Below are 25,761 nucleotides of genomic sequence, written 5' to 3'. Positions count from 1 at the left end.
GGAATTATTGTGTTCTTTTTATGGAAATGTTATCTATTATTAAGGGGCTTTTAAGTTCCAAAATAAACCCCACAACAGCCCCCTCAAGTCCTTTTGGACAGTTAGGGTGTTGGGAAGAAGCCCTCGGTTCTCAGAGATTCAAGGGTTCTTTGCATGGGAAAGAAGCTTTACAGCCCCCTTTCTAATAAACCTCTGTAATGTTGAATGGCATATGAGGGTCTGATACAAGAAGGCAGGCTTGATACCCTTTGTTAACCATCTAAGATGCATATGAAGTGGAGGGGGGGGGGGGGGGGGGGGCAACTAGTAAGAGGTATATAGACATATAGCATAGGCATAAAAAAGTAGTGGTAATATAAACACTGTTCTGAGCTCTATGCAGATGGCCAAAACATCACAGTAAAATGCACATTAAAAAGAGCAGTGCTAAATAATCTCTATACGATGTAGAAAAACGATTTGTTTATTGTTAGAATTTTGAGCAGTGTGAAGACAGACACCAAAGGAAGCAGTAAGAAAGGATCAAGCAGAATTGCTGTCAGCATTCCTGATAGAACTTCTCTGCCTTGGCCATAAACAGGGATGACAGCTACTAGAGAGATAGATAGGAAGGGATTAGCCATCCATACAAAGTCCAGGCTCCATCCAATTCAGTGTATCACAGAAGCATATGTCAAGCAAATTCTCTGGACAACCTACATTTTTTTAGTTTATATATACTGTTCATGTATAGTTCACTGAAAAGCCATACAGTGGTAGCTGACCCTAAGTGCTTTGACATATTCATATATATTTCTATGAGTAAACGTGATGGGTAATTTCACTTTCCACAGGGTATGCTTTGGAGTACAATATCCCTTAATTGTTTGAGCTTCAGATTGGTCTCTACATACTACCTTGTTGGAATCCTTCCCCAGTCTAATAGTATTAGGGAGACTTTAACCTTATCTCAGATTCTAAAGTGGATATGTCCCACCAAGATGCAAGCCCCTCATCCTCTGCATCTGAACAACTTAAAAAAGGCCCTTTTAGATATCAACAGATGAATGTGGGGAGACTTTTGAATCCTAAATCTAGGGACTATACCTTTTCATCAGCCCCACCAGTTCCATTCCAGAACTGGCCATTTTTGGATACCACATACTATATTACCTAGGATGGTTAACTTCTCCATTGGCACCATCACATTTTCTGACCATACATAGCTCTAAAAGACTTTAGCAATAAAAGTTCCAAAAGTTAGTTAGTAGAATACATCACATGCCTCCAAATTTGGGGGTTCAGATATTTTTTTTCCAATTTCTTGACAAACATCATAGGTGGGTTCCATGATGGCTTTAATGGATGCAAAATAAAAATATAATGCCACAGGGAGATCTACCAAGGACTTCTGGATCTAAGTAGAGAGAACCCAGGAAAAATGACTGTTGTCAGTTACTAGGAGCAAGGGAGAAGGTGAAAGCACAATGAATGGAAAAGGTTGGGAAGATCCAAAGCATACCTGGGAAGAGGAATAATGTTGCACCTTTATTCTGTAGAAGATCTGCAAACAACTGTTTTAGTTGGCTGCTCTGAATTTTAGGGTTGCAAATATACATAATAAAAATAACCAGCCTGATTTGCATGTAATTTTGACATGACACTAATTTGCTTCATACATTTCTCCTAATATATAGTCAGCCAAATTGTAGCCCTCCATAAGTAATTCATTGATAATATCGGTCTCTGGAAGCGAGACAGAATATTATGTATCATATTCGAATAATGAGGATTAGAGATAAAGTAGTGATAGGTAACCTTGGAAGTATGTAAATGTGGCAATTTGAGCTTATTACTATGTTTTACAAAAGGGAATAAATAATATTATTGATAGCTTGTTTTTATTCTACCTTTTTAAAGACAGTATTGCAACATACAACACCAAGAACTTTGCAGCACAAAGTACAGTGAAGTCTTACAAGGTAAACCTTTTCAAGACTTGTCATTATTATACAGTAAGTGGGTCCCCAAACTAAACCCTATTACAAATGGTAAAACAGATCTACACCCAAAAACAAACTTAAAGCAGAAAAACAAAAAGTCTAAAATAAAAAATAGCCCATTAAAAGAAAAAAAAAACTGGTGCAATATTCACCTTCAATCTGGAACAGTCCCCTGCAGTATGTCTTGTTTTTCACTAGATATCCTTACCCTGATATCAAGCCTATGGCTGGATAGTGAAGGGAGATGCAGTACAGTAAGCTCTCGCATATCAGAACATAAAGCAGTTGGTTCCATATTTTGTTACTTCTGCTCCTACTCCTTTGTACAGGGGCTGTCGGAGTATGCTAGCAAGTCAAATTGAGGGATTTACACTTGTGCAAGTAATACCAGTGTAGCACAGAATGTTCAAATGACAAGATTTTTTAGAAGATATTTTTTGCACATGAACAGATAAAAATGTTTTTGATTTTATATACACAACACACCTTTACATCAGATTTATTGTTATGGTTTGTATACCCTCTAAAGATATTTAGGCATATTATTCAATGATCATCTTTAACAAGATAACTTGTTCTGACATACACATCCTATTACAGACATTTAAAAGGTGTGTATAATACCTATACAACACACATCTATAGCAAATAAATAATAATGATTTCTAAAAAAAAGGGGATTTATATTCAGGCTTAATAATTATTAATAATTTAGCATGGTATTTTTGTGGCCTGAACCATGGGCGTACTACATAGAAAGAGGGTGTCAATAAATATGATAATATAATGATATATAGGGGTTTGCTTTATAAAGTTAACTTTTGAAAATGGGAATATGTGACTGCTCTGTTCTGACAAAGCATTCTTTAGATCCTCGTGCAAAAGCTGACCATTGGGCTACTCCTTGGCTGGAGAAGTTGAATTGGAGACCAGAAAGTCTGATTTATTCCTTTATGGGTTCTAAACAAGACCAGACCAGGCAAGGCATACTCCAGGCAAGGTGTTGGTTTCAGCACTTCTGAAGATTTAGAATCCAACTGAACTGCCGTTAATGTCTAGACTGTCAAAATATAGGCACTGGCTATTTCCTTACCATGAGGCCTTCTATCTCCCAATGGTGAATGACTCAGAAGAGCTACAGAGCTAACACTGGGACCAGAACCTTGGTGAACACCAGAAGTGTAGGCCAAAAGGCAGGGCCACAAACTGCTAGTGCACTGACTGCTTTTGTTTTACGAATAAGAACCCAATGTTTCTTCACAGTGTGTTTTTTCAATATAAGGGCTAGTTCTAAAATGGAAACGGTAGAGAATGAGAATGTATTTGATTATGATTATTATTGGTTGTATACCCGCTTAATGCTTCAATACAGTCGTACTTTTACATAAAAACCCCCTGCCTTCTCTTTTTCCATTTTATTTCTATTTACTTTGTGGTTGGTATTGAATCAATATATGATGGGAGAAGGGTGTCATTCTCCCTAATACCCTACATAAGGGCTAGTTCTGTTTTTCAGCAGTAATATGCACCTAAATTGCATTAGGCTGGCCTTTAAAAAGGTGACTACTGGAATGAATGGGTTTGTTTTTTTTTCAGTTGATTTCTTGTGGTAGTGTTGCCCTATGGTTCTTCAGAATCCACCTGGAGTATCCAAGGGCAGTTTGTTGTTCTAAATACTCCATAAACTTGGTTTAGAGTTGCTTTTTAATGCCTTTGCAAGCATTGTTGAGTGGAAACACCACTTTGTTGCGCTTTGTTACTGCATGCAAATGCCTTTTCATTTACACACGGGAAAGTAAATTTATGGATTTGTAACAAAAGTAACTTTTATAGCTAAATCTATATTTCGGAAAATTTAAAACGTGATTCAGTGAGGCATCCCAAATTATAATCAATACGTAATCAATGTACAACTCACAATATTATATATTTGTATTCTGTATCAGGATTCCCCTAAATCTTCAGGGAAACTCCATCGCCCATTACAAAATTTGCAAAACTGTAAGTGTAATAGGCAAGAAGGATTATGAGGTGGGAACTTTTATGCAGTAAAATGCCCTAGTAGACCTTTTGCCTCCTTGATGTCCCTCTCACTTTATGAGCTGGTGTCTATTTGCATTTGACATTAGTCCAAAATGTTTTTGAAATCAGTTTATACACAGGTGAGGCTTACCGCATATGATACACAAACCAAATGGCTTTTGCATTAATATTTAGTAAATTGAGCTTTTCAGCCATGTAAATAAAAATATTGAAATCTGTAATTTCCGACAGTAAAAGCCATCTGCAGTGAGGCTACATAAGAGAATGACACAGTGCAAATGTGTATCTAAAAATGTGTCCTTTTTTGTAGGGAATAATACATGCCAGGAAGTCCCTCCAAAGTGTGGGAAAATTTTCACTTACATATTTGCCACCATAATAGGTATCACAAGAGAAGATTTCTCTTTTAAACGAGTTTAAAAAGATTCTGTTACAACTGTAACATTTTAGATTTCCCATTATTTTGTCCACAACAAATTTAGATTACGTCACTAGCAAAGACTGAAAAAAAAATACAGTCTTAGCTTGCCCCATTGCTTAGGGGCAATGTTTAAATCTGTTTAAAAAGCTAATGAAAATATATTGTATTACCTGATGAAGATGAGATGTTTGGCTGAATTGCAAAATATGATTTGTACATTTGTATTCAGAATATTAGTAGTCTGACATCACTAACCTGGTTAATCCTGGTTTTTGGTAGAAATGATATTTCTACCTAGCAAATAATTTACTAGTAGGTGTAGTAGAGTAGTATAAAACTAACAGATATGACACGCATGCTGCGGATTCTGTGTAATTGAATCTGAAAATTCTATTCAGAGTGGAGTTCAATTAATGAAGCTATTCATTCTGTGATTAAATCAGGTGTCAATGACTGCTATTATTTAGGGAAGGAAGGCAGGAAATGTTGTACATGTTGGTTATAGTGTATTTCACTGTGAAAATCTGATTAAAATGAGTCATTCCAGACATCATTCAGAAGAACAGCATACATGTAGAGGGGAAACATATAAAGAAATGCAGAAAATGACTTCAAATGCTTTAAATTTGCAGCCAAAATATGAAAGATGTGAAAGAAACCAGAAAACTACCATGTAAATGGTTCAAAGAATAGACAAAATGGCAGACTCAGCCAATGATCAGCTCCAGGAAGATCAAAGAAGGTCTAAAGTTACCAGTAAGTACTGTTACAATTAGAAGATGCCTATGTGAAGCCCAGCTTTTGGCAAGAAGCCCTCACAAAGTCCCAATGTTGAAAAATACACATGTGCTAAAGAGGTTACAGTTTGTCAAAGAACACATTGACTGGTCTTTTTGTTTTTGTCTGGGGCCACAGAAAGTTCGTCACATGGCCCACAAACAGTAACATTTAAACCACAGTACACTGAGAAGACAGTGAAGCATGGTGGTGCAAGCATCATATGGGGATGTTTCAGATACTATGGCATTGGGCCTATTTATAGCATACCAGGGATTCTAAATCAGTTTGAATACATCAAAATTTGAAGAGGTTATGTTGCTTCATGCTGAAAAAGAAATGCCCTTGAAATTAGTGTTTCAACAAGACAACGACCCCAAAACACCAATAAACAAGCCATGCTTTGGTTCCAGTAATTGAGTGGCCAGCCCAATTCCCAGACTTTAATCCAACAGAAAATTTGTGGGGTGACATCATTATCATCACACAAAAGCGCTGTTTGAGGCAAAACCAAGAAATGCAGATTGAGTTCACAGGTGGCAGAATTTGGTGCAAGTCCACAAAACAGATGTGTGTTTGAATAGAAAGTGCAGTGTTCCCAATTTGCATGTATGGAAATAAAAGATATTTTAAGAAATTTTAGCTTTTTTCTCTTTTTTTAAGCACACTGTTATTAATCGGATTACAACTGTATATAAAGCTTGAGGTATTTCATGTTTTCATTTTCTTTTTAATAAAATTGTTTACATTATATACTATTACAATAAGAAACATCTACTTTGTGGTATGCCTCGTAGGAACCAACCAGCCCCGAAAAGGAGTCAATCCTAGTAAAGTGCAACATGCTTACTAATAATATATGTTATGCTGTTTACTGGGTACGTCAACATACTGGTATACTGGCCTAATCTAGCTTTACCCAAACGCATTTGTCTTCAAGTCAGATTTTTCTCTTTTTATTTGTATATAATGTCTCTACTCTATTTATTTATGTCTCTGGTAACTGGAGAAAGGTCTGTGGGTACATGGTGCACCAGCCACCAATTTTTCATCTTTCTTGGTTTACTTCCAGTCATTCCATAGATATCCAAGTTACTGCTGCTTGTGGACGATTCCTATTGGGGGTCTGTGGCCAGACCAGCAAAAAAGACATAGAAAAAAAATAGGGGACTGGCTTGTGTACGTCCATCTGCACTAGATTACTGGTTCCCTGTGCCAGGAAGCAGCACTGTCAAAGAGACCTGGTTGGTGGATTTAGGCAAGTAAAACCTGCAGGATAGGTTTGGAAAAGATCAATTTTGCCTAAAGATGGACTCCAACCCTCTAAAATTCAGCTATTCCTCTTTTGTAATGCTTTCCAAAAATACCAAAACAGACAAATGAACACCTGATTGTGTTATTAAAACTGATTATTCATGATAACTGTACACAAAAAATAGTTAAATCAGTAAATAAAAAAATGCATATATATTTACATATTAGTACAGACATGTAAAGATATTTTCTAAAATTTCACAACTACATGTTAATGTATAAACAGAATATGAAATAGTGATTCTCTGTTTACAAGTATCAAAAAACTTTATTTACATTCCAAACTTGAGAATATAAGGTTTTGTATTAATGACATCTTTTGGCTATGCAGTCAGTATGGCAGAATGAAGAATTTTTTTTTTAGACAGGTTTAAAAAAAAAAAAAAAAAAAAAACACACAACATAACTAGGCAATTTCTAGCTCTTGCATACTTGTAATTTAATATATTCCTAAAACCATTTCATGTTTCTGTTATATTGCCATTGGGTAAATACTATTTCATAAATTTGCACATAATGATTGAAATGATACAACAAAATATATCAGCTGGGATAGAAGTACAGTGGGACAGCTAAAAACTTTAACGTGAATATATACCTGAACTATGCACAATAAAACTTTTATAATTCTTAAACGTACTTTAAGATTTATTTAGAGTCTAGTAAGGGCGTGCGTGAAAGCACAGTTTTCCCCCTTTGAAACAAAATCTTGGCAGCCTGCAAGTCTTCCAAAGTAAACACTAGCTGCTTGTAAGCTGTAAGAGCTAGTACATACAGGCAGATTTTCACTTCCAATCCTAAAATGATTAGACCTGAAGGGAATTCTGCAGCTGAACAATCATATAGATTCATTTTTTTTCCAAGTAACTGTTAAGAATATTTAAAATTTTTATTATCAATTTTCTTGGCACAGCTACACAATGGCTTGCCAACCTTCCACAAATGTGTCTTGGCTAGTTTTAAGTGGCTTTAGTTTTAGACCTGTAAAGTGTGCACAATGTCAGATAAATTGGACTTAACAGTACTCGCCAGTTCAGCAATTTATAGATTCTGGTGAAGTTTGGAATGGCATCCCACAATTTCTCTTGTAACAGGTAGTTTAAAAAGTGCATTTTTATGAATAGTAGTAGCCCCTATTCCTTTTTACTACGATGCATTATATATATAGTTTGTGTTGCGCAGGTTGCTCAGGGCCAGAAATTACTTCAAAAGCCATGACTACAGTTCTCACCCCAGGCCCTGATCCCCCTGGGAAAGGTTGGTGGCGGTATTAGGAGTTTGTTATCAGTATAACTTATAAGGAGGACTGGGGTGGGCAAGGGAAATTCTAAGTCCTAAATGTGTTCAGGTATTTCCCGGGTTACATACGAGATATAGACTGTAGGTTTTTTTTCTTAAGTTCAATTTGTATGCAAGTCGGAACAGGTGTATTATTTTAATAAATGCAATTTGGGACAGATGTTTGTCTCAACATATTATTAGGCAGCATGGTGTCAGTTACTGTAAAAAACCCTCAGTGAGTTAATCACAAAGCAAAAAAAAAAAAAAAATTCTTAATGAAGCCCAGACATTCAATAACTTCTGTGCTTTGTTATGCAAAAAGAAACATCTGCAGAGTTTGTCTTGGTTTTTAGAGTTACAAGAAAAAGACCTCAGCCATAATCTCAGGTGTGTTTAGCAAAAGATTTCTTCTGCAAGTCATGCAAACCACCCCTCCCACTTCAAGCATGGTTCTGCACATAAGCGAGCAGGGAAGCTTTGTTTGTATCTAGGCGTCATCTCTATGTCGGATGTCCTTAACCCTGGGAACTACCTGTATATGATGTGGATCTATGGCACATATATACATACACAGGCCCATAAATTTACATACTATGGCAGAATTTGTGAAATATTAGCCACTGTTTGGAAAACATAAATATTCATGCAGAAAAAAAAATTACTGTATTTTATTTAGGGAGCATGTTTGGATTAAGCAACATAAAAATACATAATTGTGTCTGTACCCTTTTTTAAATCTCAATGGAAACTGAAATCACCAAAAAGTTTGCAAACCTTTAAATGTGGGGCAGATAATATATACACACAAAAGATGACACATGCTACAGAGCTGCATTGACTTTGCTGGGTAGCAAACTATGGGAACTGTGAAAAGATTTGCCAGAAAAGGTTGTTGTATTGTATAAATCAGGATAAAGTATACTAAACAAAACTGTCCATAGTGTTCAAGAATACAAAGTTACTAGGCCACGGTAAGGTAGATAAACAGGATTTAAGGCAGAACCCAAAAGCCACTTCAGCTGAAATACAGGCTTTTCACCCAACCAGTGTTGTTGCCATTTCAAGATGGACAGTAAATAGACAAACAAACAAAAATTGACTGCAAGTAAAATGCCTCTCCTGTGCCAATGCACAATGCAAAACAACATGCTTACAATAGACCCGGCAGTATCTGAATCAAGCCTTAAAACCTCTGGAACAAAGTCCTTTGGAGTGATAAGACCAAAATCTAACGTCATGGTCAGAACCATAAATGTTTTGTTTAGAGAAGATGCTTATGGGATCAGTTAGTGCAATTTGAATAAAATTAAAGGTTTCTGTATCCAGGAAAATGTTACTACAGCCTGCAAAAAATTTTGCCAGGAGGTTGCCGAAAATGCAGCCAAAATATATAGCTACTAAAAATTGGAATACTTTTTATAGACATATATTGATCCCGCTTATTAGCATTTTGTGTGATGACTCAATACCCCAGCATTTATCAAGACTCTATACACACTAATTCAAATTTCCTGAACTGCTTGTAATCCAGTCATGGGGTATTTGTTTTGTAGTAGCAGGGTGAAAAAAAAAAAAAAAAATCAGCTTCAATAAAAATTCTTCCACAGGAACATAACTGACCGCACATGTAACAATCTGACCACTATATTATGAGGGCTAACAATCCACTACTTTTATCCAATTGGATGAGCCCTCACAGGTATGCTATTATGTCAATCAGCATGTAGTGAATGATTTTCAGTCAATGTAAAACTATTATATTGTTGCCCGATTTACACTCTCTAAAGGACAAGAACAATTTGCCCTAAAATAAATATAAAAATGAACAAAGTGTTGTTAACATTCCAGATGCGACAGATAAACAAGTACATTTTAGTACACAACGATTCTTCAGGCTTTTCCCCACAAAATAACATCCGACATAGATCATCTGATCAATTTCTTATCTTTATTTCTAAAGGATACCCCTGGAAAAAAAAAGGATAAATCCGACCTTTTATTCTAGGAATACTAGTTGTAAGGTTGTCCTCTATTGTCAGTACAAGTATGCAGATATGCACTTCTCTGACTTTAAGGATGTGCAAACTTGATCTAGGTCAATGATTGGAGTATTTTGAAACCAGGAAGTCAACATCACAGGCAAGAAACTACCATATTCAGAGAAAGGGCAGCAAGTTCATAAATAGTGGTTCAAACCAAAAAGAAGTTCTGCAACCCTCAACACAAATGCCCCACTGTAACAGAGAACATGAGACCAAATATGTGACTCATTTGTTTGTGACGAACAATTTCTCCAGGAAGATCAAAAACCTCTACAATTCTTTATTTATCCGGGATAGCAAGACTGTTAACCAATTAAAAAAAGTCCGCTTTATAGATTGACTTTAAGGCCTAAAACAAATGCTTAACATGATCTTCAAATTACAAAGAATTCCACTGAAAATATTAAAGTTTAACGCAAAATGATCTGGTAAGTAAACATTCAAAAAAATGATCACCAATCCTTTATAGTATGCGACCAGTATTTTTCCATCACTGCTGACCAAGAAAACTGTTTGGTTCTCACGATAGAATTCATTTATTTATCAAAGATGATCTGTCAATCTACACGACTTGGTAAAAGGTCTGGGTATACAGTACATCAAACCATTAGGTAATCCTAAGGAATTTTCCCAATTACCAACTCCTAAAATGTGATCTAAGTCATATTAAAAAAAGAAAAATTGTCTAATATACAGTGTTAAATTTTTCACCGAAACTGATGAATAAAAAATGTAAATCCAAACAAGAAATTCATGTAATTCGTCCTTTTTTGGTCTGACCGTTGAAAGTGTTGTTATCCATTCAATATAAAAGATGAGAAAAATAAATACCTGCTCATTCTGCCAAAAATCATGAGCTAACTGCAAACTTAACAGTCACTATTGTTCTAAGCTCTATTTGAGACGGCTTAATGAACCCTGCTTGCCTATAATATAGAGAAGGAGATGAGAGATCGCTGAAGTCCTGTCCATTTAATATGTTGTCTGACCACTGTCATCCCGGCCCTAATTTGACATTTGGGCTTGATGTGTGTTACTGGCAGAATCACCTAGGGAAAATACAAGAAATAGAGAACCTATGCAGTTACCACATCTAAAAACTGGTAAACTGCAATATATTGCTTTTTTTTTTTAGTTTAGATAAGCATAAATGTTTGGGATACAGCAACTTGTAAATGGGTAACTGAGGTTAGGTATTTCACTTAAAGTTCAACTGTGTCACTGTAGGTCTCTAGAGCTCTTGCAATATTGTGCAAGAATGGTACACTAACCTGTCAAAGTGCTCTTACCCAGCAATAAGATGATCAAGTCTTCGCTGGCCCACCATTTTTTTTTTTAAGTCCTCAGCCTTCTTTAATGACTAGCCATTAAATGAAAAAAATGACATCTGCAAGTGCATTGAAGTCAGTGCATTTTTTTTTTTTTTTTAAGAGCAGGCATGGAAAAGGCCTACCTGCCTTGAATGAAAAGACTGAAGTTACCCAATACATAAAAAAGATTAGGTTTTAGAATGAACATGTCAGATTGTCCTGTAAATATTATGACTTTATGAACATGGCATTTCAGAAGCTATTTAGTAATGTGCTTTAAAAAGCAGCACAAATGTTTGCAATCATTTTTTTTTATTTTTGCTCCTCACTGAAAGCAATATGGATAAAAAAAAGTGTTAATCAGATAATGTAGTCATTCCTACAGCCTTTCAAGTTATACGTTCCCCACTAGCATGTAACCTATATGTTGTGTTAGACAAAAGACCGATTCATTTGGAGTAAGTTTTGTACAACAAAAAGAGCAAAGAATATTTAACATGTCAATTTTAAAAAAATATCTTGTTAACAGATAGTGACAGTAGCCAATTCTGATTATGACAGTTCAGCTGGAACTAGAAGCTAGTTAAAAGCACAGGTTCCTTATGCAATTGTAAATAAAATTAAAAATATATATTGTCTGAGAACATCCATTCATATTTCCCCTTTTATATAGCAACAACAGAAACCTTACAACTTCATTATAAAATACATATATCTCAATAAACCTTTAAAATAGTAATATATAAACTAACAAACAGTTAATTCTTTTAAAGCATGGTATATGATGGGTTAACCATTTGTGTAATTTTACTTACATGAGAGCTAACAGTTCAGTTTATCACTGCTGCTTTTTTTTGCCTTTGAGCAACCAAGCTCTTTAAAAGAGACCCTGTTGCCAGACCATTAATGTCAACAAAAATTATGTGAAGACATAGAAAAGCCCTGATGGTGCTAGGCACCACCATCTTGAATGTGATGCCAACAGTCCCAGTAGACAGAGTTGTCAATCAAGTGACACCAATGTATTCACCTTCAATTCTTCCTCAGCAGCTACATAAAAGGTTATGAAAGGGAGAAGAAGACATTCCCAGAAGAAGATGGGGCTATGACACTCAAAAAGAGAAGGCGGTACTAGGGAATTGGTTAGAATAAAAATTCTAGCAAGGTAAAATGTGTAAGTGAATAAAAAATAATTTATGAACAGGGAAACACTTCAAATAAGCATTTAAATACATATTTTGTTGTGCTTTTAACTGTACTATAGGCAAAGTGTCTTCCTAACTCTTTTACAAGCAGAGTGGCAAAATGTGTGGGGCAATTACGTCGGGGGTAATGAATTTCAAGAACAGTGCCAAGAAAGCACAAAAAATTTGATCTCTTCTGCAGCCAGCTAAGAACTAAATGTTTTATCTTTTATTTACCATATTTGTGAACTTGCTGATAATTACTAGAATGTGAGAGATGATATAAAAAAAAACATACCAATAAGATTAATTTCATACAAAACTAGCCAATATCAAGGCTATTACAGGTAATCAAAGATGTAGCATGGTTACTTTACTGCATAAAGTAAATCAGAATGGAATCCAATGGGGCCAGCACAGTCCTCAGCATTGTAGGCCCAATATCACCTAAATAGCAAAAAAAAAAAAAAAAACACCCTGAAGGACTAAAAAGCCCACTGTGTCCTGACCAGTTCCGTTGTCCGACTAGTGAAGAGTTGTATGTAAGCGCTGCATTCATCTTCACTTACTATTCATTTCATGCCACTCATAAGAGTTGAAAAGTCCAGATCTATTAATGAGGTTAAACAGTCTCCTTGTTGAATGTCAAAAATCCCATTCATTAAGGTGCTGTCAAGTCTTTCAGAGTTTTCCTCTCCTACAGTCTCCTCATTAGGCCCAGAAGCCATGAGTCGAGCAATTGATTCCGGATAAGCCATGAGGGTACTTTGACTAGACCCAGATTCGTGCAGGGCCTGTGAAAGAGAACCTGAAGACTGAGACTGACTGAGTAGCTGGCCAAAATCACTATTGTCAATGGAACTTAGGCTGGCACAATGGCTATCAGGGTCATTATGAAGCATGTGTAACTCAATGCTTCCATCATCTGTAAAAGAAGGATAGTCCATATCTATACGCTCTTCAGGTGCTGCTGGAGGCTGTTGAACTGGAGGCAGGGGGGAAAATCCAATACTAGTAAAGTCACTAATATTGACAGTGGAGAGAAGTGTAGACATCGAATTCGCAGCATCATGTTTTACCATATATTGAGACACAGAAGGAATAATAGGTATCGACATTTGATGGCTTGGACGGTTGGGTGTTGGTGCAGGCTCTAAATCAAAACAATAAAAAAAATGGTTCAATTTTTTAAGGCACAATTGGCAGAATGTCAAGAGGACCAGAACAAACCACATACCTGATTTTGGTATGCTGCGTGTTGGTACAGCAATTCTGCGCTGGTTCTTGGTTTCGTTTCCTAAAAGTATAAAAAAAAATTTTTTGTCAAGACCATTAGATATTGTGCTTAATGAACACATACTGCATAATATAAAGAGATAAGTTTGTTTCCCATAAATATTAAATACCTTCAAAATGTTCCTTACATATAGGAATATTGTCCTCAAGGACACAGAACAAAAACGGAATGTTTCAAGTCACTTTTACGCAAAACACTTTAAAATATATTCCAATGGGCAAGAAGTTTAAGAGGAAAAAAAAATGTTAAAAACCCTTGTGGCTCACAGCTCATGTTAAATAAAGCCATAAATATTAGGAAAAGGGCATTCCAAAAATTTCTTAATGAAGGATCACCTTGTTAGAAAATTATAAAGGATATAACAAAAGATTTAAAAAGGAAATCAATTCAAGTTTAAAAGGAATGACACCAAAGACTGGATGGTGGATGGATTGTCATAAGGAGTCAGGAAATAATTGTTTTTCTTTGTTGAATAAATTAATTAATGTTTCATAACAGATGTTCGTCTTCCTCTGGATCAACAGTGCACATGCTCAGTTCATTATCTGTCCAAAATCTTGACAAAATTACTAAAAGAATGAAACATTCTACAAAAAGGAGGAATTGGGTGAAGGAGAGAGAGATAAGTGAGGCTTTTAAAGGCACCTTCACAGAATTAGATAAAACTTAACATTTATTCAAAATTGTTTCCTTCCATCTAATATGTCAATATACAAAAGAAAAAGGAAAACTTATATAAGTGGCAAAACTTGAGTTCTTAAAGGCATATCAGTCTTGGAGTAGGACTGATTATAGCATATAACATACATGTGCTTGTACAATGTCAATGTGGGGAGTCTCACCCCAACGCGTTTCGCCAAGAATGACTTCCTCAGGGGACAATGAGACTTGGGTTAAGGTATGTTTAGTATATGATGCTCCAGTGTAATAACATAACTAAAAGAAGAAATCAAGGTGGTTATGTGAGGCGGTTGAAATCTCCTCCTCAAGGGTTATATTCAATCCTCACATTTGAAGATACAATCACTTAATTTGTAATAATTGCTTTTTTCTCTAAAGCCAAAATGTGTGGAGAAAATGTATTTTGGAGCTTTAGACTGTAAAATGAAGCTTATGTTTTTTGTTTGTAGTGTGAGTGGAGCGCAGTACATCCGCAGCCAGCCACCAGGGGGTAAAAAACTGAAACTAAGTTTTTAATATTTTGTTCTTCAACCTAGAATTGTCCAGATTATAATATAAATTAAGCAAAATATTGAAATTAGAATTACACAGGCAAACAAACAACAGTGTTGAGTACAATTTCTAAGCTGGAGCGAAAACTTTCAATAGGATCAAATGCATCAAGTAGGTGTGGGCCCAGCTCATATTCCTGAAAAGCAGGTATGCAGCCTTATCAGAGATGTTTCACTTGAAAAGAGACAGGTGAGTACAAGTCTAGTCAGGGAGGGTGGGGTAGGTAGGGGATGCTACAAAACAATTTAACACATTTGTGAGGCTGAATTTACTCACCGGAAAACGGGTTCCTCTTAACCATGTGCTTGAAGCTTTCTAAAGTTCTTTTTCTTTTTTCCTCAATGTGATGATAATCTGCTGTAGAGATATTTAATTAAATTAAAAAAAAACAAAAAAACAAGAACAACAAACCAAAAAAAAAAAAACTGAACACCTACTAAAAAGTCAACATACCATCAACCGGTAGATACTGAAACTCCATAGGTTCGCTAACCTCCTTATCAGATGGTCGTCTCAACTGCATTTGGACCTTTACAGGCTCGTGTATTTGTTGATCATGGTATGCAGGCGTTCTAAAAACTATAGCCACTTGTCTGTGCACATCGGCTTGGGAAAATGACCCCCGTGCCTCCCAGTTACCTAATGCAAACACCACTTCGATATCTTCTGAAAATAACAAAACATGTTAAGGTTATAGAGAAAAGAACCCTGTTAAAAGACACATAAATAGCGCTAAAATGAGAACACTAGCTATAAAAACTTTTTGCAGTCCACTCAAGGACACAAAATTCTTAAACAGCTGGATTATGAGAATGGCAGTCCTCACACCAGTTATATGCTTAATATGGGACAGATAAATGAAAGGGAATTGTATTTAGAACAACTGACGAAAACACATTCAAACTCCTAAGACAGCAGCAAACATGCACCTTAGAACATGCACCTTAGGTTATAGACCAGCTGGTTCCATTTGTTTTTCTGTCAGTGTCCAATACCTCCTTTTGGTGGCAGTATAACTAGTTTTAAAGGTAGGTGTTTGTGCGTGGTGTACACCCACACACAGTGTAGCACTCTACAGTTTTCACAAAGTGAAAGATGAAAAGTGAGGATTCTAAGGGCCCATTAACAACAATTCATGCATGATCTAAATGTATGGCAACATATTAGACACATCTTTGAGCTATTGTGCCATTTTTTGTGGTACAGTCCAGTTTCTAATATGAATCAAACAGATTGTATGCAGAAAAATTATGGCTAACCAACACCACTCACCACCATGCCTCCCAAGCTTTTAGCGTGACTGCTTTGAGACTTGTTTAAAACCTTTATTCTTAATATTCTTTATTCTGCCATTTGCTAACACATTCTGGTCAGTGATGAGGGCAGGACACCAGCAGTCCCTCTCTAATCTGCCATCGTGTTTCGTGGGATGATTGCAGGCAGCTGGGGAATTCACCTATTGAATACTTTTTCTGCTTTCTGAGTTATCTAAATAACTAACAAACATTCACATGCATGATACTCTGAAGGTGAATTTATCACCACATTTTTTACTTTATGTAAAAGGGTGGTTAACTGGATTTTTTAACTGGATTGCTTCAAGCAAGATCTTCATGTTGTCAGAGGACCCCTTAAAATTAACAGAATGAGCAATTAGTACATTTGGTTTGGAATTGTTATTATGCAGTAGGATTGCCTTCAATCTTTTTTGCAAGGAATTGATAGAGACACCATTGAGAAAGAAACTGTTGAAAAGTCTATTGATGTCATGCCAATAGCCCAATCAACCATCATACGTGAAGAAAGTGGCCAAGTTTTTATTTCTTAATTATGTCTTCATTTCTTTCATAATGAAGGAACCACACATATAAACAAAAACTCACTGGATGATTAATACAGTTTCTAGGCATGATAGCAATGTAAATCACAGTTAATGATCTCTGTATTTGTGTTACAGACAATTGCTATTACATTTTGGATAATTATACCCACAATCATGAAATAAATTACCTTCATTGCAAGACGTGCTATAGAAAAACTAAAATCAGAAACCTTGTGATCGCATAAAAATAATACAAAACCCACATAAAATTATTACTGTTATTATGATTGAATAATTACTAATTATTATGTGAAAATGACCTGGTTTTACCTTTTTGCACCTTATCACAGAGTAAAAAAATTTCATCTCCTCCTGAACAGCTACCAGAGTTCTTATTAACTCTGCAAATCTTCAACTCCGCAGTGTTAGGAGCACCTAAATAATAACACACAAAACAATAGAATGATGTCACAAAATAGGAAACAAAATTTTGCAACATATTAATGTCTAAAAATCAGGGGACACAATCATTTATTTGAATCAAAGTGTGTCTGTCCCTTAAAAAAAAAAAAAGTTTTACTATAGCTGGGAGACACTTAGTACTTAATGGAATATAAAGAAAAATGTAGGGCCTACTTAAAATTTGTAGCTAAGCTGACATACTAGCAAGTGAGTGGGATCAGTGGTATCTAACAATCAACACAGAGCAAAACAGCGCTGCGTATTATGTTGGCGCTATATAAATCCTGTTTAATAATATTAAGAGAAACAAATGAAATTATTCCTTCCTCCTAAAGCTCTTACGATCATAGGGTGTTGTGCTGCCATGCAAAATGCAAACTTTCTAGGGAATGGGGTTAGATTGAATCTGCAATGCTTTCATGATCCTTCACAGGTCTTCCACATCTGTATCTCTGCAGCATGTTTCTGTCTAATTATAACAAGTGATGTTAATAAAGACAAAAACAGATGAATATTTCTTAAGGAATAGAGTAACGTATGGAATCAAGGATGGCTTGTTTTTCTGGCTTCAATATTTGAAATCACTGCACTGGAGCAAGCACACAAATCATCTTATTGCCTTCATTATCCTGACGCTCCTCCTCTTAGGTACCTAAAATATTGCAATAAGGACATGGTCTTAAATATGTACATTTTTAAATAGGACGGAGCTTACGGTTGTCATATATAGGATGAGAAACCACAAACGACAAAGGAATTAGGCCTCCAGTTGGTTCACGTATGTACACTTGAAAGCAGAGGCATACTGTATTCAAGTCAAAATCAGACTTAAGATCTTCTACGGGTACTGCAAATAAAATAACATATTGTAACTTTGAGCATACACAGATACACAAATACTAATATATTAATAGGAATTTAAATCATTTAGATCTTCACTCCATATTCTGCACCAATCACTGTACTATGACTTTTGCACTAGACAGTCTTTTTTTTTAGGCACCTATGCCTATCGCTTGTGTTGCTGACAACAAAATGAGTTTTCAGTTTTCAATAAATTGTGCCTTAATGGAAAAAAAGAATTTATTAAAACATTTCTTTTGGTAAGAGTATATGTGTGTTATTTACTTAGGAAAGACAAGTAGGAAAAGAGATTATGGCCAGCCTTCCTGTACGAATCCACAGGGGGGAAATTAACCCCCAGAAAGGACACAAGGACATTAAACAAAAAGGACAACTTGCAAAGGAGGTCAAAAGTCCAAGGTCCAATAGTATCTAAGCACACTAATGGTTGCTTTATGAGGGACAGTGGGCCTAATTGAAAATAACCCAGGAGCACTCCACTGTTGAAACAAAGCATAAAAAAGCCAGACTTGAATACTTAAACGCATATTAAAAAAAGTCATGATGTTTCTGGAACAACGTCCTCTTCCTCTTTGGATAAGTCACATCCATATCTTTTTGGCAGGTGATCCCTTTGCAGCGTCTAGAAGGTGGTGCCTTAGTCTGTGCAGAGAACAATACGGCGTATTGTTCTGAGGGCTACAAATACCACCCATGTAATTTATAAAAATATTTTTGGGAATAAAAACTCTACAGCAAAAGTTTGAGTTTTGTTAAAAAAGAAAATAACTTTTACTTTTATTTTAAAGACAATTCTGTTTTTGTTTTTTCGAAATAAGACTTACTGACATATTTGCCCAAGTCTGCATACGCTTTATGATTAGCGACACGCACACAATATTTTTAGTTTTATGATATTAGCAATATGATTTACCATTGAAGGGATTGTTGTTTGTCCGCACACGTTGGGCAATGGCTTCCTCAACTTCTCTCTTTTTAACACACTGAATGCCCAAATTCTGGAAACTAAGTAAAAATAAATAAATACACACATTTATACACACAAACACATGTGTGCATGTCACTTGTCAAGCATCTCAGGCTTTACAAAACCATTAAAGGATAGTAAGCTCTATGTAAGACAGGGACACATCTGTACATTAAAGATACACTTTTTAACAACTTGAATGGGTAAACACCATCACCCTTAGGCAAGGAATGTGTTACTGACAGGATTAGGTAAAAATTAAGGTAAGAAATCCTAAAAGGGAAGAGTAATGCAGCCGCCACATGCAAGGTTGTAATATATAATACATTTTTGGCTCATTAAATATGCTTTAACTGCAAACTGCAGAGAAATGTTCTGTCACAAATCAAAGCATGGATGAGGTACATCAAGTATCAAGTTTACAGCTCAGAAAGGAATATTGGGCTGTCCTAACTTGCTTTGTCCACACAAAATGATCTGCTGCAAGTGTGTGTAAGGCTACGTACACACGTGCAATAATTATCGCTGAAACGAACGACTAACGATTGATCGTCCGATAATCATTAACAAATAAAGCGAACAACTACAGGCTAACAACGACAAACCAGGAATGTCGTTGGAAACTGACGACCTTCTCGGCAGATCTGATTGGGCGACGATTGTTTGCAATCAATTGTGTGTACGTTCATTTAGAGATGGTGGATTGTTCTGCATTACACTTTTTCCAGTACACGTCACTTGCCGCATCGTTCAAACGATCGCATTCAGTATGTGTACAATATACCAATTATATTAATGAACAAGTATTTTTGAACGATCTTATCGTAACATTATGTACAGATTTGTGCACTATACAATTGTTCAAAATATTTGTGAATAATCGTTGATCAGTCGTTAATTTTTTAACAATTATTGCATGTGTGTACGTAGCCTTAAAAATACATTGTTATACAAGTTACTGGCAGCTTACGGTGCTTACTATGCAGTAATATAACAACCACAAAACCCTCGTGCAGAATACAACTGAAAATCAAGTTAGTATACAAAAACAGAAGAAATTTTTTTTATCTCATATCAAACTAGAAATACTATGTCAATCTAACCACTATTAGTCTCATAAATGATAGATTAGAAAAAGTCTATTTATTATTCTTTACACATGATTTACATATTTTTCCAACTGGATTCTACTGGTGCAAATACTGGTACTGAACAACTATGGTTTGAAAACATTTACAAACAGACCTCAAAGTGTATTTGAAAAAAAAAAATAATATTTTAAACTCATAAATATTTACGGATTTAGATACCTGTGAATATTGCGATCTGGTGACAAGTCAGCTTCATAATAGCCATCTTTGCAATCTTTACCAACCAATTCGTGGGGGTGTGGTTTATGGGGGTTATCTTTAGTTACTAAAGATATCCTTATGCGGGCTGGTCCTTGGTAATTGTTTATCTAAAATATGAATAAACATGGTGTCAAATCACAACAATCTAATAAATAATTGTTTTACTGTTCTTTAAAACCTTGAAAACCTGAATAAACTCAAATGTTACAACAAGACTGAATATTTAAAACTGTTAAAAGGTCTCCCATAAAAAATGTATTAATTGCTTTCACAATGACATCATCGATCCCACAGTGTGATAGTATGCGTTTGTGAAATGCTGCAGCCCAACAACTCATTGTGTTCAAACCTTCAAATCGCCTAAACTGTATGAAAATTTTCAGGGTGCACAGGGGACCCTAGTCCCCAAATTTCATCTCCCCCAACCAAAACAATTTCAAGATTCGGGGGTCACAAGTTTCAAAACTTGGGTAAAATGAACCTGGAGGTTGCGGTTTTAAAAGTAAGTGCATCTGGTAGCCCCAAATTGAGGACCCCCAGAGTCCCTTACATAGCAAGGAGCATTGGGGTGGGGCCACCAAGTTTATACTTAGCTGTCACAAAACTTTACCTACACTACCCAGTCCACTCCCCTATTTTCAAGGTGTACAAAACCAAAAATGTAGGTTCAATAGGGGACAACTTTGGCTAATACCCTAATAAGGCAGCTTGTTTTGATTTTTTTATGTTTCACTGATGCCATAGTAATTACCCATAAGGGTCCCCCACTGGCACCTACATTTTTGGTTTCCTACACCTCATCGTCCCAAGGAAATTGAGGTTCAAGTATTAGAAGTGGACAGTTTTGTGTAATAAGGCAGCTTGTTTTGATGGTAGGATTATTGTGTGTTCTGAGGATGCTGTAGTGATGAAATTTTAGAAGGTGTTAGCCAGGAGTGTCCCCAATTCATACCTTTTATTTTTATTTCCTGCACATCCCCCCACCCCCCTTCAGAGAAATCGGGGCCTAGACGTTAGAAGCAACCAGTAACGTCCAACAGGGCAGCACATTTTGCAGTTTTTCTATGTGCTGATGATGCAATTTTTAAGGGGATGTTAGCCACAAGCGTCCCCCACTTGCACCTACATTTTTAGTTTCGTACATCTTCCAGTTCCAGAAAATTTGTTGTGACTGGTAGGTATAAATTTATGCTCCTTTCTATGTATGTGGCCCGGGAATCCCAAATTTGCATTCTCAATTTCCGGCTCCTAGGCCCACTTGCTTTTGAAACAGCATACCCAAGTTTCAATTCTCACATGGGATCTCCATATCTTGAAATGTTTTAAAAGGTGGGGAGATGAAATTAAAAGTTAATTATAGCTTTAGGCAAACCCTGTGCTCCCAGAAAAATTGTTACAACAAAATTTAGGGCATATGAAGGTTTGTACACAGTGAATGGTTAGGCTGTAGAATATGACATCCAGCATTTCACACACACACAGCTATCACGGCATTCTGTCAATGACATCATTGTACACCCGGTTTTTCACGCTCTTTGGAATTGGGTATTTATCAGGTACGGGTATAAGTGCAGTGAACAGTGTGTTTGTTATGCCTATGTACAGTAAATCTACAAGTCCTTATGTGTTCTCACTTTATAGTTATGATTTAAAATACCACCAAACAGGACTGAGGAAATAAGCACAAGTAAATGGAATAGGTTTAAGATGCATGTGAGTTTAAATGGTAGTTGATGTACAGTACCCTGGCCGTTGTAAGGTCTGTATATTAACTACCACTCATGTTTTTATCTCAGAAAAACCTTTTAAGTAGGTTTGATTCCGTTACATATCAAACAGCTGTGTCTCTCTGAGGGATAACAGGCCGTAAGTGCTAAGCTTTTTCAGGCGACAAGTGACTTTTTAATTTATTTAAATGAAACTGTATTGGAAACAAGCTTGAAAATGCTTCCATAGCAGTGACAATTAGTTCCAATTAAAGTGTAAGGGGATGCCTGGGGTAGCAAACCTCCCATAGCAACATGCAACAATGTTACTGCCTGAGAAGAAAGCCAAAAAACTATATTATGTAAAATAAACCTTTTTTTGGTACACTAGGGCTCTCCTGTGGGCAGCAAATAGTTACTGATCTGCACTGCAGCTCCAAGATTCTTCTCAGCTTGATGATAGTTCCATGTAAAAGCAAGCTTATAGTGGGAGGTGGGAGCTTATCAGTTCTGCTCCCAGAAGATGGGGAGTGGAAAAAAAACTAAGTATAAATCTTCATCACTCTGCCAGCAGAGGTATAGGGCTTCCTTCACTTACTGACAGCTCTCTCTACACAAAGCCCAGCCTAGCATATTGAGATTATCTGATGATAGTCCAGTGACTACTGGAAAAAAAAAATAAGGGTGGTGCACTCGAGTGATGGGCCTGGGGAAAACACTGAACAGGGAACCAGCAAAAAAGGTCTAGAGCCACATCTGTAAAATTTGTAAATTACCTAAAAGACCCAATAAACCCACATTTTGGACTTTTAAAGGCACATTCTACAAATGTTACACCACATCTTTCATTACCTCAAAAACATATCTAAAAACATAAATATATTTATTCTAAAAATAGTAATACAATGATGAGAACATGTTTACAGTGTACGTTCAGTCTATATTACCTATTTGACACATTTCGCAGGAACTGCTTCGTCGCATTTACACAGTTAAAAGTAGTTTTTAGTGGGCTATTCAATCCTACAGTTTGTTAAAGGTTACTATTACAAGCACCTCATAGGTGAGCGTTACAAATTGCCAAGCTAAATCACCATTACATACACCATTCCTTTAGGATGTGGCAGGAACTTTCTACTTTTAATAATAACTTGTAGCTATATCTTAGATCTCTATCTCTATATCTAAGACTCCAGGTAAAGAACACTTCATTGTTAGTGACAGAAATAACTAAACTTCCGTCGTCTATACCGAATACCTCCCCTCCAACAGACTAGTGAAATATTTTCTTCTGCCCCAAACATGTGGAAACTCAGGCCTCTTTAAGGCATTTTTTTTGGCACTACCCTCATTGTGAGCCAGTTTGGGGAGAGTATCCTTAAAATTTCCCTATAAGCTAATAGGTTGCCCAGCGTCACTTAGAATAGATATTTCTGTTTTAAAGTTGTTAACACAATAAATCTTACCGCTCCACAACATACCCTTTTACATTAATTATTTTCGCCTAGAAAAACTATGGTGGTTCAGTGGATTTCTCCCAAACCTCCTATCAGTTTCTCCTGGATTGCCTTGGTTAATGTTTCCTTAACCTCCCCAATGGTAACCCAGATGTAAAGGTAAAAAAAAAAAAAAAAAAAAAGATGCTGCTGAAAGGGTAGCTAAAGCAGTGTAAAACAATAGTAAATAGAGCCTTACCCGGTCCGGTCAGTGACATTGGTACGTGCAGCCGTTGTGTCGGGGGGGGGGGCAGGAATTTCAAATCTATTTGTATCACATTCAATACAAAATAATTGTACTGAATGCAATACAGTGGATTTATAAGTCTAAAAGCAGTATTGTCTTTCATGAAAATTTATTTTAAAGATTAATATAATAGTATGAGTATAATATTTTTACATATATTATACTGTAAAATAAATTTTCACGAAAAACAATGTACTGCTTTTAGACATATAAATCCGGACAGAAATGAACCACCCAGGAGGTCAATCATACAAGATTTGTTTGCTCACAGGGGTTACCTAAAGAAATTAATCAAAATCTGGGGTTCACCCTCTATTTCTCCATAAAGCGGAACTAAACTGAAAACCAAAAAATGACACCTTTAATCCTGCAGATCTCTCAATGGCGCTGGTCCTTCCCACGATCCAGTCCCACATTGCCCTGGAACTCCTCTTCGTCAGGCGCCACCATCTTTATTCTTCTATTCCATCTTTTAGCCCATAACCTGATAACACACTGCACAGGTGCGAGATCAGATGACATAGCCTGCTGTAAAAAAAACGATCTTGCTGCGCGTGCATGAGATCAGCATCTCTTTCCCTTCTGCGCATTTCTGAGATTAGGGCATGTGCAGAAGGAACACACAGAGCCGAACAAATGAGAGCACAGAGCCTCCCCTCCCCCTGGGCCCGCCTTCGCCACAGCAATGAAGAGGAGGCTGCAAAAGCTCATAGGAGGAAAACAAAGCAAAGATTTAGAACCACTCCCATTGCACTAATTGGTCACAAGTTTCGTGCAGGAGGATGGGGGGGTGTAAGCTCAGTTATTTATTATGAATGCAAGCTGACACAGCCAGCACCACTAAGGGGACTGACATTTCAGTGCAAGAAGGTGAGAACAGATATCTAATAAGACTAATGTTAGAGCTTAGGTCTGCTTTAAACAGGAGTCCCAACTGTACTCCAATCTCACTTGTCCCAAATCCAGGACTTAAAAATAAAAGGAAGACATCTAGGCTACTAGCATTTACAGAAAATCAGAACTGATAACCTACATATTTCTCTCTATAGGTTTTCTTTAGCAGGTAACTTTTGCTGTAAAGGCATATATAAAAGTGACTTACAGATGGGAATAGATATAACACCAGATATAAACGTATTCAGCTATAATTAGAGGTTTTTGTACTCTTAAAGAAAACATTTAGGACTGTTTAGCACATAGGGGACAATGTTTGAAATGTATATTTTGAAAATTTGACACTTTAATTCCAACTTTTTTTTTTGGTAATTTTACATTAAAAACTCAGTGTTTGAATTCTAACTGTTGCTGACAAAACATAAATATCACCTTGTGGTTCGAGATATAATAATAATTCGAAATTAATTTTGAAGCCTTCCAGGCTAAGGTTGTATAGTTGGCCTTTACTCATTTCCAGGACAGAATGTTGGTTTAAACAATTTAATGCAAAGGTATCTTTTAACCACTGAATAACAGAGGTAGAGCTAGGAGGAAGCAATCCTCAATGCAAACTTAGAAGTTTGAGCTTAGAATACCGCATAGGCCTGTAACTTAAGGGCTTCTTAGAGACACTGCTGGAGCTTTTCAGCTTGTAGTCTAGTTTCTAGACTACAAATAATTCAGCTAATAATACATTTTGCTTTATCGGAGACCTGTAAACCCATTAAAGTGAGTAAGTATGTATACAAACCTTAATAGTGGGATGAGTTTTAGTAGTATCCGTACTTCGTTCGCCTGGAATGTAAGATCACCATGCAGACTACAAATGTCACTTGAAAACAGGACCAAACCATAATGTATGCCAATGATTACTGTTTTGAAAATAAGCAACACTGTGATACAAAGATACACACGATAAAAAGTACACCCTCTTGCAATTCTAAGGGTTTACTTATCAAGACATTAAAGATGGCATTCTTGATTTGCCATGCAAGGGTGACAGTTCTCCAGCAATCAAAACTGGC

The 25,761-nt window shown here is 36.3% G+C and overlaps 1 protein-coding gene across 1 annotated transcript; it reads right to left on the bottom strand.

Moving 5' to 3' along the window:
* Positions 1-8,471: 8,471 nt before the first annotated feature.
* On the bottom strand, positions 8,472-25,538 carry LOC140338519 (putative transcription factor p65 homolog; the record flags this gene model as incomplete). The annotated part of the gene is made up of 9 exons (XM_072422763.1): positions 8,472-13,507; positions 13,592-13,651; positions 15,161-15,241; positions 15,338-15,550; positions 17,037-17,141; positions 17,884-18,015; positions 18,946-19,037; positions 20,310-20,458; positions 25,488-25,538. Coding segments are annotated over 9 exons (1,464 nt in total), but the record flags the coding sequence as incomplete, so codon positions are not given.
* Between the last annotated feature and the right edge of the window lie 223 nt (positions 25,539-25,761).

This window comes from Pyxicephalus adspersus, chromosome 9, assembly GCF_032062135.1.
Source record: "Pyxicephalus adspersus chromosome 9, UCB_Pads_2.0, whole genome shotgun sequence".
NCBI lineage: Eukaryota > Metazoa > Chordata > Amphibia > Anura > Pyxicephalidae > Pyxicephalus > Pyxicephalus adspersus.
Note: the sequence above shows the minus strand (reverse complement) of the source record. Positions and strands in the feature narration are given on the sequence as shown.